At 36.7% G+C, this 19,660-nt stretch overlaps 1 protein-coding gene across 1 annotated transcript in view; it reads left to right on the top strand.

Annotated features, from left to right (window-relative positions):
• The window catches only part of LOC150104032 (hemicentin-1-like), a 792,930-nt gene that overhangs the window by 648,247 nt on the left and 125,023 nt on the right, over positions 1-19,660 (top strand). The window contains exon 30 of the mRNA XM_090396385.1: positions 5,832-5,963. Coding sequence (XP_090252511.1) covers positions 5,832-5,963 — 132 coding nt within the window. The remainder of the gene's footprint in view (positions 1-5,831; positions 5,964-19,660) is intronic.

Raw genomic sequence — 19,660 nt, 5'->3', positions numbered from 1 at the left:
AGACATTGAACTTTTTGAATGCCCGGGGATTCTCTGAGTGGTAGATTAACATTGGTTTTACCTTGCAGTCTCCACTTGCATTTGCTGCTAAAAGCAATGTTAACCTATCATTCATTGGTTTATGCCCAGGAAGTGTTTTTTCTTCTTTTGTGATAAATGTCCTCTTTGGGCATTTTCTTCCAAAATGCCCAAAGAGGTAGTTCAAAGAGGTTCAAAGAGGTAGTTCTTTACAAGAACTACCTCAAAGAACTTGAGGTAGTTCTTGTAAAGCTGTTTGTCAACAGCTTTACAAGAATTATAGAAGAAGGAGAATAATTCTTGTAAAGCTGTTGACAAATTTATCTGCTGCTGCTTTGTCAGCACTAGCTGCCTTTCCTTGTCTGACCACACTATGAATTCCTGTTCTTTTTTTAAAGTTGTTAAACTAACCTCTGCTACCTTTGAAATCATCATCTACTTCAGAACTTGATCCCGAAGTCTTCTTTTTCAAATCTTGATAAATCTGTTTAGCTTTCTGACAGATTGCATTTTGAGATGTAGTATCGCTTGCCATTTCTCTTTCTTTGATCCAAATTAGTAATAGATTTTCCATTTGCTCAAAAAGAAGCCCTCTGACATTCAACCTTGAAGTTCCCTTAGCAACCTTAGCTACCGTAAGTTATTCTTTCTTAGCCAAAATGGTTGATATTGTAGAATGACTGGTTTCATATATTCGAGCTAACTGCATAACTTTCACACCTTCATGAAGTTTTGCTATTATTTCTTTCTTTCTTCTGTTCAATAGAGAAAATTTTTCTGTTTTTTTTTTCCTCACTAGCTTTCTTTTTCAGACCCATTTTGTCACACGGTAAAAAAATTCGCTCTATAAAAAAAAAAGATACGCAAAATACAGTATTATTTCAAATTGTACAACACTAAGACAAGGGATACAAAGAACATATCGTCACCTGAAAATAAAAGTAAAAGTTAAAAAAAAAATTTTTGAAATAAAAGTTAACAGTTAAATTCGAAACCTTCAATTTTTGACTTAGTGCATTTTGCTTGTAATGTGACGATATTAGATACAGCACTTACCGTAACATACACTGATTAGCCGCTGATAGATACAGTGATTATTATACAGATGAGATTTGATTTTGCCTTTTGATGGCAAACAAACAGTGACACGTGCCCGTCGATTTATTGTCTATATGAACCAACACATAAAAAATAAATGCTTAAATACTCATTTTCATCATAAAATGCAATTATAACCATAAATTTTAAAATAAAGCACAGTACACTACAAGAAAAGAAACAATAAACGGAAAACGGAAACAGCTGGCTATGATGGGTCAAACATATCTGAGGCTTCATAGCTATGCCACGTGGCTGTTCTCTATTCGACCATGTCTTCCCACGAGTGGCTGAGTGCAATCGGAAAAGTCCGGTTTTTTAGATTGGATAGAGGTTCACATGATCGAGAGTCATTAACCAAAGCCTGTATCGTTAACCAAGACATTTTTTTCTTACAGCCACTCGTCGTTAACCAAGTATCTTGTTATCTGAGGCCGTCATTAACCAAGGACCACTGTATTTGCATATGCAAATGGTGTAGTGGACGCTTTGAGAGATAATGATTCAATATAGCAAAAGATCCATAAGAAGAAAATGATGATGTGGATCCCGTTTTTACTTACAGCATGATAATAATAATTATAATGATAATAACAATAAAAATAATTATTATTTTTATTATGCTGCAACTAAAATAAAAAAAAAATAACTGTGGAAGAATAACTTTACTGAATGGAGATGGTACCTCAGTATCAAAAGCAGATGAGGTAGTTCAAATAATGAGTGCTGACTTCACCAATATTTTGAAGGAATGTTCCAGGGAGTTGATATCTGCTTTGACATATTTTTTTTAATATGTGTCTTGCATTTGGTTGAGTTCCAAAGGAATGAAAGAAGGGAAAGATTGTGTTGCTTAATAAAGGAGGATGTAGTAATAAGTATATTACTACAAAGTGATGGCTTTATTGGACAAAGGTGATGAATACCCAGTAGTATACTTAGTCTAGTTGAATAGTCAAACTACAGCAGATGGGGTTGGATTTTAGAAGGGGGAGCAATATCCTGGAAGAGGAAAGTTTCTCTTCCAGGTGGTGTGCCTCAGGAGTCTGTTTTAGGGCCATTGCTGTTTAACCTGTATGTTAATGATATTAGTGAAGATTTGGATGGGGATATTCAGCTGTTTGCATATGATCCAAAGTTGGGATGAACTATGAAGACTAAAAAAGATGTTGTAGCCTTACATGAAGACTTGAATAGATTGAATGAATGGGCATGAGAAAGGGGGATGCCAATTTCAATGTTGCAAAATGTAAGGTTTTAAAATTTGGAAAAAAGATGGGATGTAGAATTTATATTGTTGGTGATGATGGATAAGGATCTAAAATTTTGAGGACATATTGCCAATGCAATTTTTTGAAAAGGACGAAGAGATGTTAGAAGGGCCCAGAGGTGACTGACTAAGGTAGTTCCTGATCTCTGGAATGTTGAATATGAGGAAAGGTTGAGAAGGTGCAATTTACAGAGTCTATTGGATAGGAGGAAGAGGGGTTATATGATAGAGAAGTACAAGTTGGTAAGAAGTTGTTATAGAATCAATATTGAAGAGGTTTTTCATAAAACGGTGGGAGATCAGGGAGAGAACAAGAGGTCATCCCTGGAAGCTGTATAAGGTGAGTGTGTACAGGGGAGCGATAAGCAGGTTTTTTGTATGCAGAGTTGTGAATGATTGGAATGCCTTGCCTGAGAGTGCTGAGTCTGCAGAGAATTTGAATGTTTTTAAGGCACAATAGTAAGCTGTGTGTGTGACAAAGGAACCTCCTAGATGAGTCTTTGACCTCTTGGATCTTAGTGTAATAATAAATAAATAAATAATAATAATAATAATATGAGCAGAGGCTAGCAAAACAAATGAAAACATTCGCAAAGAATTTTTCTGGTATGGATTGCCAGTATAGAAGGAAATGATTATGGAAGAATGGGCTAGTGCAAGAGATGTTTAGCACTATTTCATGATTACAATGCTCTGATGAAACTGATGAAATGTATTATGTGATGATGGGGAAAAGAGCTGAAGACTTACAAGTAAATGAGTTATGCCTATTCAGAATATTGAGCTACATGTCAATAAAACTGTGGAATTTGACGGGTGTTCTTTGTATGTCTTAACAGAATATACTAAAGAATTAGCAGCACCCTTTATTTAATTAGTAAAAATTTACTCAATAAAGTATTTTTTTATAATTAATTGCATTACTTGATAGAAAACTAAAGGAGAGAAGGATATCAATGGAGGAACAATGGATTAACTTGGAGGAACCGTGTGTGAAAGGAGTAGGATAACAAGTGGAGTAACACCAGATTGTATGATTAGTCTGTTGCTATTCATTTTTATCTACATATTTACATACATGTTTGGCTGATGATGCAAAGATGATAAGGGTTATCAGAAAAGTTGCTAATGTGGTGGTAATTGACAGTCAACTGGCAATGTTGATAGATGATTGAGAATATCACTCAGCATTATTGAGTGCAAGATTATGTACTTTGAAGTGAGAGATGGAAATTCACTGCTAATTCATGAAGAAATGGATCTCAGGTAGTGATTAGATATTTTTTGTTCATAAACGTTTACAAATATAAGCATATTATACCTCTTGAAGAGTTGAAGATAGTTGTTTGGGAACTCTGTCGGAATAAAAGAGAAAGAGGAGAAGTGGTTTTGGTGTGTTTGCATTTGCATAATGAAGGAATGCTTGACAGCTGCTGCTCTTGTATTAACAGGGGCAAAAAAAAATAGAGGAATAATGATTACTATTTAAGTGGAGTGGTAAACCATGAATGTACCTAAAGAAAAGATACAGAACTGAAATATACAGGTAGCCATAATTAAACTTCCCCTATTCAGAGCCTTATATAGCTTGATGTAACAACCAGAATGGCACAAAATTTGGTAGGTAGACTAATCAAGACTTGGGAAGAAGGATTCCATGAAAAAAAAATTTTACTACAAAAAGTCACTAATAGAGGATAACAATAGCACCAGGAAGCCAAATATTTGCATAAAACCTCATTGAACACCTGTTTGGCTAGCATAATAAGAGTTATAAAGTAAAGGGAAAACTTTACAAACACATTCTTATTGATAAGTCATGCACCTCATTTTGCCTTATTGCATGTTACTTGTAAAGTTATTTTACCTTAACAAGTGCAATGCATCAGCTGCCCTTCAAGAGTTTAGAACCTGCCATAACGTGTAAAGGTCCTTTGTCAGCTAATGCAGTTAGATCAATGATTCAGAAGTTTGAAGAAACAGGATCTTTGGAAGTTTGGTTTGACCTGGAAGAGGATGGAAACCACCATGAGTAATTGAAGAACTTGATACTGTGATTGGCGACAGATCACACAAAAATGTTGCTGGTAGAATCAGCACTCATGGAGTAGCTTGGCAATTGGATATGCCTTATTCCATGGTCTTGTGCAAAATTATTAAATTTTTATCCATACAAGATCAGCCACATACAGCAGCTGCTACATGATGATTATGATAAGCGATTGACATTTGCTCTGACGTTTCTGGTCAGATTAGAGGTCAACAATGCTTGGCCTTGGAAAATCTGCGGGGAGATGAGGCACATTTTTATCTAAACAGGACTATAAACACCTAAAATTGTTTAATTCGGGCTTCCAAATCACCCAATGGACACCAAGAACTCCAATTACATTCATCAAAAATTACTGTTTGGTGTGTGCCTTCACAGCAAATTTTATAATTCTATGGTATTGCTTCACAGAAGAAAGAGTGATTAGTTGCTTCTTTCCAGCCCAACATCTATCATGGTAGTGTCTCAAACTTGGAACCTTAAAGGACAACATGTCATGGACTATGATAAACATTCCTTCAAACATGTTACATTCTGTTGTTGAGAATGCTGTGTACAGAATGCAATTTCTGGTCCACAAAAACAGTGTCCACATTGAACCAGGTCCTCTTTCACATGGGTAATCTCAATGTCCTTGAGTTGTGCAACAGATTTGTGACAACACTTACATTTCAGTATCTCTAATACTGAAGTGTAAATAATATCTTAATCTTATGATTAAGATATTATTTAATGATTTTATTATGATTAAGATATTATTTAATGATTTTATTATGATTAAGATATATTTAATCTTATGATTCCCTCTGTATTAAGTGTAACACATAAAGGTAATCTTTCATTTCATTTTAGTCTTTGATATTCATTTGTCTGTCCATTTTAACACTTTTTTTTTTTTTTGCATTGTGCATTGCATATTCCTCCTATCGGTGACTTTTCAAACTTTTCCCCCCCCTCCAGAATCCTTCTTCCCATGTCTTGATTAGTCTCCCTACCAACTTTGAACATTCTGGTTGTTAGATCAAGCTACATAATGCTCTGTATAGGGGAAGTTTAATTATGGTGACTCTGTACATCTGTGAGTTAGAGGTTGAATTGAGTCCGAGGGAGGGTTAATCTATGATCTGTATTTCTGTCCTCTGGATAGCTTCTAGAATTTTTAGGAAGGTTTTAGGTGCACCACCCCAAACATGAATAAACTTCTTTCCAGCCCTCACCTGTTGTATCTCTCTCTCTCTCTCTCTCTCACACACACATGCACACACACACACACACACACACAAACTGATGTACATTAGGTTCTTCTATCTCTCGTATAGAATCAATTAAAAAAAAACAATAATAATAATAAACATTCCTTTTCATATTCAATTTATTTTTTATTATTTTTTTCAGATATTGATGAATGCTCAGCACAAACCCAGATTTGCCAGTCTGATCAAGAATGCAGAAATACTGAAGGAGGTTATCAGTGTGTTCTTCTCTGTCCTCCAGGTTTTGTTAAATCAGATAATGATTCTTGTATTGGTAAGTTAGTTTCACTCATTATAATTGGTTATCTTTCAGAATAACCGGTTCCTGATTATCCATGCATTAGCAAACTCGGTTATTTAATGCATGGATCTGTCTGATCTGTCTTTTCAATAGAAATTCACTAGAGACACAATGATTGCATCTGCAGTTGTTGCATTTGTAGCTATTAAAAATAATAAATTCAGGTAAAAAGTGCAAATCTAGAATGATGCTTAGGAGACTTTCTGGTGGTAGCTATCACACATCCTTGCAAATTAAAAAATGAGTCATCTCTGGAATTTCAATATCCTGGTTTGCAGGTGGGTGAAAAACTAGATTTTTCTCATAACAAAGAATGAATGAATATGGGATTGCTGATCTGTTCATCATCTTTGACCAAGTTTTAGTAGAGGTAATATTAATGGCGTATGGGTTTCTGACAATGAGTCATTTTGACTCCCTAAAAATGCTTACATGATAATAATAATATGAATCATTGGTGTCATCTTAGCAACTGATGGTGCAGTAATAGTGTAATTCTTCTTCTGTGGTTTACTGCAGATTTTTGAATGAATGCTGTATTTTAAAAACTGCTTGATTTTGAACAATTCTTGTTTTAGAACTTCCACATTTGGAACTTTATTTATTTATTTACTTTTCATGTAATTACCACAAACAAGAGGTTATAAACATATAGTATATTAGTACTGAGTGCAGGCTAAGTATCTTTAATGATTTTTTTTTTTGTATTTTTTAATTTATTCTTTGCATTTATTTTATTTTATACCTCTATCTGCATTTATTCCCTTTTCAAATAATTAGTTTTAATATTTTTTTTTCTTTTGTTTGAAAAGGAATGTCTTGCATTAATATAATAATAAGAAGAAGGAACCTCCATAGCTTAAGTGATAAACACAGTGCCCTTTTTTTTAAAGAGCTGGGTTCAAATCCCATCTACAAAGTGAAGAACATTTACAACTGAAGGGGAGTTTGAAAATAAGGAGGTAGTAAGTTCTCACTTTTGGGAAACTTTGAAGTTTTTCATCCTGCAATACTAACAAGCCAGCCAAAGAATATACACTATCAACTTCAATGACAAACTATGCAAATTAACTGCTCTATTATAGCATTAATTAAATTTCTACAAACCCAAAGTTCATCATAAATATGGAAACCTTACACTGCACACAGAAATCTAAATTTAGTCTGAAACTCAGTGGTACAACCATCCCCTTCTACTCGCCAATGTCCTTCCGGTCATAAAAGTAATACATTGTATAGTCTCTTCAAAGTATTTTGCAAAGTGGCCATCGAACTTCAAAAGACTGTTGACTGTATGCTCAGATCCCAAATATCATATCATTCACCTCCTTGAGCATAGTTTCATACAGTACACAGCCTTACACCTTTGTACTACAGCTTTAAAACAGCAACTCCACTTATCTGTCTAAGCAAAAAAGTACATTGAAATCTTTCTGAAGGTACTTACTAACAGCATTCCTCCTCAATAACTCCATGCAACATTGAATGGCTTCAAGGCAAAGTATGAAAGTTATTGTGGTCTGTGAGTATTTTGACCTCCTGCAATGAATCTCCGGACTGCATAAAGACCTGGAAATAATAATAAAAATAATAAATAATAAAAAAAATGTATCTGGCAAAATAATCATCCCTCAGGGAAACATGATTTCATCACACTCTCCTTCATTATGGAGTCTCCATGGAAAAGTCCCACTAATCAAAACCAGCATTGGACTTATAATGGTCTTTCTTCTGGCAGTCTTATGATTTCCAAAAATTGCCGCAAAACTACCCAAGCTTATAAAGCTCATCCTCATAAATTGTTTTAGATATTTCACTTAGAATTTCAATTCAAGACGTAAATATTCTACCTCTGGTTGGTGACAGTGATCATGCAGTACTCTCTTGGTAAGTGACTAAGTTTATGAATGTTCCATTCAAAAAAATGTTACATATCGGTTGCTGAATGGCAAGAATATCAACAGTGCATTTTATATATATATATATATATATATATATATATATATCTCTGATCGATGCATGAAAGGCCACATGACCTATAGCACATTAGTACCATGTGTGGACAAGAAGAATGGAAGAAAGGAGGAATCTGTTCATATTTTGCTTGAGCAGCTGAGGGTTATAATCTTTGGAAAAGGCAGAGTGGAGGAGACTGTTCCAAAGGACAGAAGTAGATGGAATGAAAGAGGAGGCAATGAAGTTCATTTGCGAGTTATAAGATGGACTCTAAAAGGGTGTTGGTTAGCAGCAGCTCTTGTTTTAATAATTTTGGAGGAGAGTGGGGGAATAATAGTGACCAATTCAGCAGAGCACTGTCCATGAAAGTATCTGTAGAAGTAGCACAAGGCAGAAACTGAATGACTGTGTGAGAGAGGGATTGAAGTGAGATGAGTCATTAAGTAACTGGATTGCCCTCTTCTGGACAGAGTCCAGCAAATAGAGGATTTGGATACATCATCCCAAATATGGAGCAATACTCCATGGCTGGGCGGATTTGGGGTTTGTATAGAGTTAGCAGTTGTGAAGGTGTAAAGTAGTGTTTTGTGTGAAAAAAGTACACCAAGTTTTGGGAAACATTTTAAAAATCCTTAAATGATGCAATATCAAAATGTGTCCCGAGAGTTCGAAGAATAAATAGGGTAGGAGGCAAATGGATGTTTAATCTTATTAAGCAGGAGATTCGTAAGTATGGTAATCCCATTGCACAAGGGTGGTGCAAAGACCAATCTATCCAACTATCGACCAATCAGTATCTCAATAGTGGTGGTGAAGATTTTAAAAAATGGTTTGGGCTCAAAATTCAGAAATGGGTTCACAGTGAATCTCTACTTTGCAATGAACAGCATGGGTTTACTAAGGCAAGTCATGTTTTAGCAACTTGCTCACATTCTATAATAATGTTACCATTGAACTAGACTAGGGGAATGCATATACCATGATGGCTGACTGACACATATCAAAAAATGGTATACAAGGGATGTGAGTCTGCAAGATTTAAATCCTTGGTCCACTGTTATTCATTCTGTACATTAATGATATTGGGAAGGATTTGACAGGTGACATACTGCTATTTGCTGATGATGCAAAGATAGGTAGGGTAATCAGGAATGCTGGTGACATGCAATACTTGCAGAATGATTTGAATACCTTGGAATTGTAGGCATGGGAAAATGGATGTCAGTTCAATGTCAGTAAATGTATAAAGTCATGCACTTTGGCATGATTAGATATCCAATGTTGTATTATATTGGTGGGATTATGCTAGTTGAAACTGATCAGTCTAGGGATAAATTAAAGATGCCAAGAAATATTATTCTTAGTTTAATCCATTATCCAAGTGTACACAAACAAAGTTTTCTTCTTCTTCTTCTTCAGGTTCTAGGCCAAGTGGCCTGTTCCAGACGCAGTCCATCTTCTTCTTGGTCATCCTCTATTCCTTGTTCCTCTAGACTTATATGTTAAGATCTTTTTTGGTAATCTTGCTCTCTGCATTCTTGCTATATGGTCTAGCCAGTTTTTCCTATATTTAATCATCGAGTCTGTTATGGAATTAATTTTAAGATTTTTAATTATTTCACTATTTCTTTTTTTATCTAATAGGGTTATTTTTTCTAAGGAATTTCATTTCTGCTGCCTGAATTCTCTGTATCTCTCTTTCTCGAAAGGTTTATATCTCACTTCCATATAATAGTGTAGGTTTGGCTATTGTTTTGTAGACTCTAATTCTTGTGTGTCTCTGTATGTAGTTAGGTTTAAAGGTTCTGTTAATTACTCCAGTGATTTTTTATAAAGTTTATCATCTTAAAGTTGAGTTGAGATTACTAAAAGCGTCGCCGTAGCACGTGGCGGTGAATTTGAGCTGTGCAGAAGAAAGTGATTTTTAATCGGTGAATAGTCCGTTTTTTTTTCCCGTTTTTATACGTTTTTGAGTGCTGAATTGTTTCTCTGAATACGAGTGTACTTCAGTGGTTGTTTTTCGGAAGTTAGTTGCTGTCGCGATATAATATATGTTGGTACCGTCAGAATCGAACGCGTAACGGTGGAAGACAAAACGAAGCTAAGTTACTTTGTATTTAGTTATATTTCATTTTATTTAATTATATTAGTACTTAAATGTTCTGATGTTTGTACTTTTTTCCCCTCTTATTTATTAATTGAATAATTATTAAGGATTACGCTACTCGGCAGTAAGGAATGATGGTGGATTCAGCAGCAGTCGCAAGTGACGTAACGCCAAGTCCTCCGCCATTTAAGAACTCGATTATTAGCAATATTATAAGGGACTTTGTGGCATGCAGTACTTGCGGCATGTATGCTTCTAAGGAATTACATATGTGGTTTGTTAAAGAGAGTGGAGAGCGTATGTGCGCAAAATGCAGGCAGTTGGAGGAAATAACTACATTAGATATATCGATATCCGACTTTGTTGCTCCAGGAACGGAGAATGAATGTAGGAAGACGAGTAGTATGATAGGAGAGAATGAGAAAATAATGGTTGATAGTGTGGAAGGTGTGAGTGACTGTGGAAGTTTAGGAGATGGTTTTGTTTGGGAGAGTGAATTTAGATTAAGAGTGACTGACCTGCAGCGGGAGATAGATGAGTTGAAAGAGGAGGTGGAATGTCTAGTGAATGAGAGCAGAAGTATGAAAGATAAGATTAGGAGAATGGAAGAGATGAATGCAAGGCGAATCAGAGTAGGAGAGAGAGAGAATTTAAGGAGTATGAGTGAGAGGTATGGGGGTGCTAGAAGAGGAGAGATTGGAAACAGTAGAAGAGAAGGAATGAGAGAGAGGTATGGTAATGCTAGCAGACGAGAGGATGAAAACAGTAGGAGAGACGGAATGAGAGAGAGATATGGAAGTGCTAGAAGAGGAGAGAATGGAAACGGTAGGAGAGATGGAATGAGAGAGAGGTATGGGAATGCTAGAAGACGAGCGGATGGAAACAGTAGTAGGAGAGACAGAATGAGAGAGGGATATGGAAGTGCTAGAAGTGGAGAAAATGGAAACAGTAGGAGAGAAGGAATGAGAGAGAGGTATGGGAATGAAAGAAGAGGAGAGAATGGAAACAATAGGAGCGATGGAATGGTAAGAGGTATAATGTATGGTGACTCAATGATCCGTGGTGTTCAGGATAGGATGCGTGAGGAGTGTTTGCCAGGAGGAACAATAGAAAGGGTGGCTATGGCAATTAAGAGAAGTGAAAGGGTGGATGAGATGATTGTGATGGTAGGAACGAATGACTTGAGTGGTAATGTAAGTCGGGCAGCGAGAGATATGAGATTTTTGCTTGAGACTGTACGGAAGAAGACAGAGAGAGGAAAAATAGTGTGCGTGTTGCCTAGGTATGATAATGATGAGCTGAGCAGAAGAGCGGTGATATTGAATGGCATAATAGCGAGAATGTGTGACAAGAGAGGACTGGTATATGTGGATGCTTGGAGTGCGTTTGAGGAAAGAGAGGAGTTGTTTGCGAGAGACCGTTTGCATTTGAATGAGGAAGGACGTAGGCATTGGAGAGATTGCTGTTCTGAACGAGTCAGTGTGTCCCAGGGAGGATGATAGCAGGGGTGGCCTCTTGTGGGAATGGATACTTGGGAGAAGGGAGACAATGTCAGGTAAGACTGAGCCCAGTGGAGTCTAGAAGGGATAATGCTGGGTATAGAAACAATGGCATTTATATGCTGTATACTAATGCCAGGAGTATCCGGAATAAGGGAGAGGAATTGGTGGCGCAGATAGCATCAGCCTGGCCAAAAATTATTGCGATCACTGAGACGTGGTTGACAGAAGGGGATATAAAAACAGGAATAGAAGTCACTGGGTATAGCATTTTTCGCCAGGATAGGAGGGGAAAGCGTGGTGGTGGGGTGCTGCTTATGATAAGTGATGACCTATGTCCTCTAAGAGTGGAGAATTTGGAAGGTAGTGAGACAAATGATTTTGAGAGCGTATGGTGTGAGGTAGAGGTAGGCAAGACAGGATATTTAGTGGGGTGTTGCTACAGACCCAGGAGCACAGAGGATGGGGACCAGGAGATGTTTAGACAGCTAAGTTTGGCAAGTGTAAGAAGAATGATTGTTATGGGAGATTTTAACTTCAGTAGTATAAATTGGAGAGAGGAAGATGCATGTAACAATAGGGGAATGGAATTTCTAGAATTCTTGAGGGACAAATGTCTTAGGCAACATGTAACAGAGGGAACAAGAGGTTCAAAAATTTTGGATTTGGTTATAGCATCAGAAGAGTTGATAATAACTGAGTTGACGTCTCTCCCACCAGTTGGAGAGAGTGACCATATGGTTTTGACTTGGAAAATGAATAGACATGCAGGAGTATCAAAGAGACGGGAACTTATGTGGAATTATAAGGCAGGTGAATAATTATAATAGTCTTAGACGTCAACTTCGGGAAGTTTCATGGAGGGAGGAATTGGAAGGCCGGGATATCACCAGTGCGTGGGAAATTGTGAAAGAATATTTGTTATCAGCAATGGTAAGTTGTATACCACGAGTGAAGAAGAGGGCGCAATTTGGAGTAAAGTGGATGACAAACAATATTAAACAGGAATTGCATGCGAAAAAGAGGCTATGGAAGAGATATAAGGAGACAGGTGAAGAGATGCATGAGGAATATAAGACACAGGCCAGAAGAGTGACTCGTGTGGTAAGGAAAGCGAAACTGGAATATGAGAGGAGATTGGCCCTAAGATCCAAAGAAAATCCTAGGGAATTTTTTAGCTATGTGGCCAGTAGGAGGAGAAATGACTGTGGAAGAATGATATTGTGGGATAAAAATGGGAATAGAGTGACTGATGCAGAGGACATAGTGGAATTGTTCAATGAACACTTTATTGGAGTATTTCATCCTAGAGGAGTCAGTTTTAATGCTAGAGGGATAGGACTGGTACGAGGTCTGGAGGTACAGGAGGAGAGTGTGTTTCAGATACTGAGTACTCTGGATGTCAGTAAAGCTGTGGGACTGGATGGTATTTCGCCACGAGTTTTGAGAGAATGTGCTAGGGAATTGACAATACCTTTAACGTGGCTTTTCAATGAAAGTCTGGCTTTGGCAAAGGTGCCCAGGGAATGGAAGGAAGGTAAGATAGTGCCATTGCATAAGGGTGGTAACAGACTGGAAGTGTCTAATTATAGGCCAGTCTGTGTGTCATCAGTAGTTGTTAAGATCTTGGAGAAAGTAGTGAGGGACCGTGTACAGCATTGGGCAGATGAGGGTAATGTTATCTGTGAGAATCAACATGGATTTGTGAAAGGACGCTCTTGTTTTAGCAATATGCTAGCCTTTTATAATAAAGTTACAAGAGCATTAGATGAGGGAAAGGCATATACTGCAATTTTCTTAGACTTGGCGAAGGCATTTGACAGGGTGCCACATGATAAGCTGATATTTAAGTTGCAGCACATGGGTCTGGATGTCAGATTGGTCAACTGGATTCAGGATTGGCTGTCTGATAGGTATCAGAGAGTTGTGTATGGTGGAGCAGTTTCCAGGAGGCAGAGGGTTACAAGTGGGGTCCCACAGGGCTCAGTACTAGGACCTATATTGTTTAACCTTTATATCAATGACATAGCCAGTGGATTGCAGGGGGATATTCAGTTGTTTGCGGATGATGCGAAGCTTGGAAGGATTATTAGTAATTGTGCAGATGTGGTAGCCCTGCAAGAGGATTTAAATAAGCTAGATAGATGGGCAAATGAATGGGGATGTCAGTTTAATGCAGCAAAATGTAAGGTCTTGAGGTTTGGGAAACATCGATGGGATGCTGCATACTCTATGGGAGGAGTTATACTGGAGGAAGTAGGGGAGACAAGAGATCTGGGGTTGATGATTGATAGAAACCTGAAGTTTAGGGGACATATTGCAAAGGTGGTGAAGGTAACACAGAGGATTGCTGCTATTATGAGAAGGACACTGACCTGCAGAGATAAGAGGGTTATCATTCCGTTGTATAAGTCTCTGATCAGACCACACTTGGACTATTGTTCTCAGATTTGGTCCCCAGGATTTGAAGGGGATAAATTAACCGTGGAAAGGATACAAAGACGGATGACAAAGATGGTTTCAGGACTGTACAAGGATAGTTATGAGGATCGGCTGAGAGAATGTGGACTGCAGAGTTTGGTGGATAGAAGAAGGAGAGGTGATATGATTGAGACTTTTAAACTGTTGAGAGGTGGTTACAGGGTTGACACTGGGGAGTTCTTTCGCTTGGTTGATCAGCGGGAAGGAGTGATGACAAGAGGCCATCCCTGGAAGTTACGAAAGGAAACTGTGAGCAAGAGGGTAAGGAGTGGTTTCTTTGTGTGGAGGGTGGTTGAGCCGTGGAATGCATTGCCTGATGGAGTGGTGGGAGTGAGAACGGTCAGTGGGTTTAAGGAGTGGTATGATAAACTTTGTGTTTCTCAGGGGGGGACTTCCCCTCGATGAGTCTTGACAGACTTTATGTCTTAGAAAGGACCTCCCTCGATGAGTCTTTTGACTCCTTGGAGGCCTGAATAATAATAATAATAATAATTAAAATCAATATCTATTTCATTTATGTAAGATAGTTTACAGCCTTTTTTAAGTATTTAAAATTATTAACTTGTTCAATTATTTTATAATTTATTACTATTTTACTTCTGACAGGGTTATTTCAGTGAAAAGCCATGACTTTAGTTTTCTCCATTGACATTTCTAGACCACATTGTTGTATAATTAAAGGACCTCCTAGATGAGTCTTTGACTCCATGAGGTCTTGTTTTTAATAATAATAATAATAATAATAATATTATTTAAGTTATAGATAGCTTTCTGCAGTTCATCTTCAGTCTTTCCAAATATGATCTGATCATCAGCAAAGTAGTGTGTCTATTTTTGTATATCGATTATTTTGGAAGCCACATGTATTTACTTCTCTCCATTTTTTGATAATATTGTCCATATATATTTTAAATAATATTGGTGATTAATATTGGACAGCCTTGACAAACTCCTCTATTTATTGTTTCCAAGTAGATATGGTATCATTTTTGCTTTATTGCTATTTCATTTATGATATACAGTAATCCCTCGATTAATACATCCCTGATTGTGCATTTTTGATTAGTGCGTCATTTTTTATCGATACCCAAATTCGATTTGTGCACCTCTAAAATTCAATTAGTGCACCTATGTACATCTTAAAAATAAATGTTACAGATTTTAAAAATTTTCTATCTATACATTTTTTGGCTAACTATTTTAAAAAATCACTCACCAGAATGAAATAATTTAGTTACCGATTTAAACTATTTTACAAAGTTATTTTTAATGACCTACCACACTACTTCCATGTACACTACGTATACTATGTTCCAAATCTTTCCTGCCAAAATTTATGTCGTCTGCTATAGTACGCCCACAGATTCGAGACCCTTCGACACTTCTGCTCATGTCACAAAAAGGAAAATCCATTCCGATAATAGGGTAATCAATCCGTCTTCTGGGATGAGTTGTTTATTATTACACGTCGGAAAATTAACTTCTCTTTTATGATCATTATAGTTTTTAAAGTGGTAACTATTTTGCTTGTATAACAGTTGGGAAATTTTATCTATAAAGCACGTGATTTTGCATGTTGGCGACCAATTCGTACGTCCTTCATTTCTTTCTCCTCTACAATGATAACGTCCAAGGGATAATTAAATCTCTTTCTGAAGAATTGAGTGATTCTGACCTGCTAAATTTAGATGTACAGCAGGAAGATCCCGAAGAATATGAAGAAAATTTAACCACTGATAGTCAGCCAAAAGAGATTTCACAGAAACAATTTGAAAATATTTTTCGTACAATCGAAGTTTTTAAGCAGCAATGCTTAGAGGGTGACCCTGATGAAGAGAGAAGCAGTCAAATTTGCAGAAGAGTAGAGGAGGCAATAGGGCCATACCGTCAGTTGTATGAAAAAAAAGAAACAAAATTCCCACCAAACTACGTTTGCTCAATTTTTTGTTGAGAAGTAGAATAATAAAATTTATATTCTGAATATGTTTTATTGTCTTTCAGCCTAATGGTTTTCCTTTAACTAGGCCCTGAGATATATCTTAATTCTTTTATAAAAAAATTCAGGTTTAAAAAAGAAATTTGAGAAATGAATTATACTTTTCCCGTAGGTTATTATATTTGATTAGTGCATTTTCGATTAATGCGCCTGTTTTAAAGAACGCATTAGGACACTAATCGAGGGATTGCTGTATATTCAATAAAGCATTGTATAGTTGGTTTGGAATGTGATATTCTTTTAGAGTTTCCCATAGTTTTATTTCTCAAGAGTTTGTCCAATGCTTTTATATAATCAATGAAAGCTATGTGTGTTTCAATATTGTATTATCTATGTTTTTCTATAATTATTTTTAAAATAAAAGCCGAGTCTATACATTATCTTCCCTTACGGAATCCGTTCTGTTCTTCTCCCAGCTGTGATTCTCTATAGGATATTAATTTCTTTGTTAACATCTTTGCAAAGATTTTATAACCTGTATTGAGGAGTCTTATGCCACGATAGTTATTGCAATCTGTTTTTTGTCCTTTTTTGTACATTGGGATCACTAGTGCTCTATCCCACTTTTTGAGGATTTTCCCTCTTTGTATATTTCATGTAGCAGTGAGTTTGAAGCCATCTGGTGTAAGGTGGAATCTAACAAGACAAATTACATAGTGGGGTGTTGTTACAGACCTGGTGGATTGGTTGTTAGTGATGAAGAAATGTATCACCAAATAGAAAAGGTGAGCGTAAAAAGAGTAATCATAGGAGACTTGAATTATCCAAATACTGATTGGGTAGCAATAGAATCTCACGGGAAGAATGAAATGCATTTATTGAGCTGTTGCGAGACAACTTCCTCAAGCAGCATGTGACAGAAGGAACTCGAGGTCAAAGAGTGTTAGATTTTATTATAGTGTCAGAGGGCGTTTCAGTTAAAGATGTAACTATTCTGCCTCCAGTTGGTGTCTGATCATGCGGTACTCATTTGGGAAGTGACTAAGTTTATGAACTTAGTCACTTCTAGAAGTTCAGCATGTAATCATTCAGAAAAGGTTACATGCTGAACTACAAAGCAGGAAATTATGACCAACTGAGGAGTATACTGAGTTCAGTGGAATGGAATCGGTTGCTGGATGGGAAGAATATCGACAGTGCATGGGAAACATTTAAACAATACTTAAATAATGAGATATCAGAATGTGTTCTGAGAGTTTGAAGAATAAATAGAGTAGGAGTCAAATGGATGTGTAATCTTATTAAGCAAGAGATTTGTAAGAAAAGGATGATGTGGAAGGAATACTGTTTACATGAGGATGATGTCCATTATGAATGTTACAAGCAGCAGGCTAGAATAGTCAGAACTGTTGTACGAAAAACAAAGTCCAATTATGAAAAGAACTAACTCTGCACGCTAAAGACAACCCACAAGAATTCTATCGATATGCTACAAGTAAAAGAAATAATGAATATGAAAGAATAACTCTTCTAAATCCAGATGGTGTGAGGGTGACAGATGCAGAAGAGGTTGTTCAGTTAATGAGTGCCCATTTCATTAAAAGCTATCAACCTAGTGAACACAACATTGAGCTCGCTGTTAATTCTTCACTCGATGAAGAAACACAGGTTGGGAGGCCGAGGTATTAGAGCTGTTGCACAAACTGAATAAGAATTCATCAATAGGGACTGAAGGAATATCAGCATGTGCTAAAAGAGTGTTCAGCTGAACTGGCCATTCCTTTGACCAGGATGTTTAATATGAGTTTTAGAACAGGGAAGATTACACAGGAATGGAAGGAATGTATGGTAATTCCATTGCACAAGGGTGGTGCAAAGACTGATGTATTCAACTATCGACCAATTAGTATCTCAGAAGTGATGGCGAAGATTTTGGAAAAATTGGTTAGGGTCCACATTCAGAAATGGGTTGACAGTGAATATCTACTTTGCAATGAACAACATGGGTTTACTAAGGGAAGGTCGTGTTTTAGCAACTTGCTCACAATCTATAACAATGTTATCATTGAACTATACAAGGGGAATGGATACACCATGATACTTTTGGATTTTGCTAAGGCTTTTGACAGAATACAGCATGGCAGACTGCTGCATAAATTGGAGAAAATGGGTTTGGGTTATACAATATTAGCATGGATAAGAGGATGGCTGAGAAAAAGTGGTATGATGGGTATCTGAGTCTGCAAGGTTTAAAGTAACAAGTGGTGTACCGCAAGGATCAGTGCTTGGTCCACTGTTATTCAATCTGTACATTAATGATATTGGGAAGGATTTGACAAGTGACATACACTTATTTGCTGATGATACAAAGATAGGTAGGGTAATCAGGAATGCTGCTGATATGCAGTCTTTGCAGAATGATTTGAATAGTCTGGAATTGTGGGCATGGAAAAATGGATGTCAGTTCAATGTCAGTAAATATAAAGTCATTCACTTCGGCATGATTAGATATCCAATGTCATATTATATTGGTGGGATTAGGCTAGAAGAAACTGATGAGACTAGGGATCTTGGAGTGTTAATAGATAGGAAGTTGAAGTTTAGGGGGCCATGTGGCAAAGATTGCAAATACAACTCAAAAGATAATTTGCAATGCTGAAACGAACGTTCACATGTAAAGATAAGGATGTTATTTTGCCTCTTTACAAGGCCTTGATAAGACCTCACTTGAACTATTGTGCACAGGTCTGGTCTCCTGGTTTCTGTTGTGATTCTGATAAATTAGAGAGAGTACAAAGGAGCGTGTTTAAAAAATGATATCAGGATTGTGGAATACTGTTTATGAAGACAGATGGAGAATTTGTAGACTGCAGACACTAGCAAACAGGAGAAAGAGGAGTGATATGATTGAGACTTACAAACTTCTGAAAGGGTCATAAAGAATTTCAATTGATGGAATTTTTCAATTTATGGAGGATGGGAAAAAGACAAGAAGGCATCCTTGGAAGCTGAGCATGAAGGCTGCCAAGAAGAGTGTGAGGGCTAGATTTTTCTCTCAGAGTGTGGTGCATTATTGGAATCGATTGCCATTGGATGTTGCAAGTGCAAGCAGTGTGAATGAATTCAAGAATAAGTATGATAGCTGGTGTGTGAAGTATGCGGCCTCCCTCGATGAGTCTCTGACTCCCTGGAGGTCTCTCTTAATAATAATAATAATAATATTTGGTTTATAAGTTTTAAAAATCTGGTTTTAAATTCTATACCTGCAAATTTAATAAGTTCTGTATTTATATTATCTTCTCGTGGTGACTTGCCTGTTCTGCTTTGTATGAGGGTGTTTGTAGTTCTTCGTATGTAAACTCATCTATATTACTGATGTTGTATTTCAAGGGGAATTCTTGTATCAAGGAGTTATCATGCCATTACTTCTGAAAATACTCTTGCCAGGTTTTCTGGTTCACTTATACCAATTTTTGTGCTTTCTTTTAAATCGTTATTCATTTGTTTGAGGATTCTATATGTTTTAGGTCTGTTTAATGTACAGTCCCGTTCTAATTTTGCTATAAAATTTTCATATATTTCTCTATTTTTTTTCTACTTGCTTTCTTTGCTATTGCTCTTTTCCTTTTATATTCAATGAATGATTCATCTATCTTTAAATTTAGCCATTGTTTATATGCTATCTTTGTTT

This window comes from Typopeltis vanoorti, chromosome 8 (assembly GCF_054136105.1).
Source record: "Typopeltis vanoorti isolate ZY-2024b chromosome 8, IOZ_Tvanoo_1.0, whole genome shotgun sequence".
Lineage (NCBI taxonomy): Eukaryota > Metazoa > Arthropoda > Arachnida > Uropygi > Thelyphonidae > Typopeltis > Typopeltis vanoorti.
Note: the sequence above shows the minus strand (reverse complement) of the source record. Positions and strands in the feature narration are given on the sequence as shown.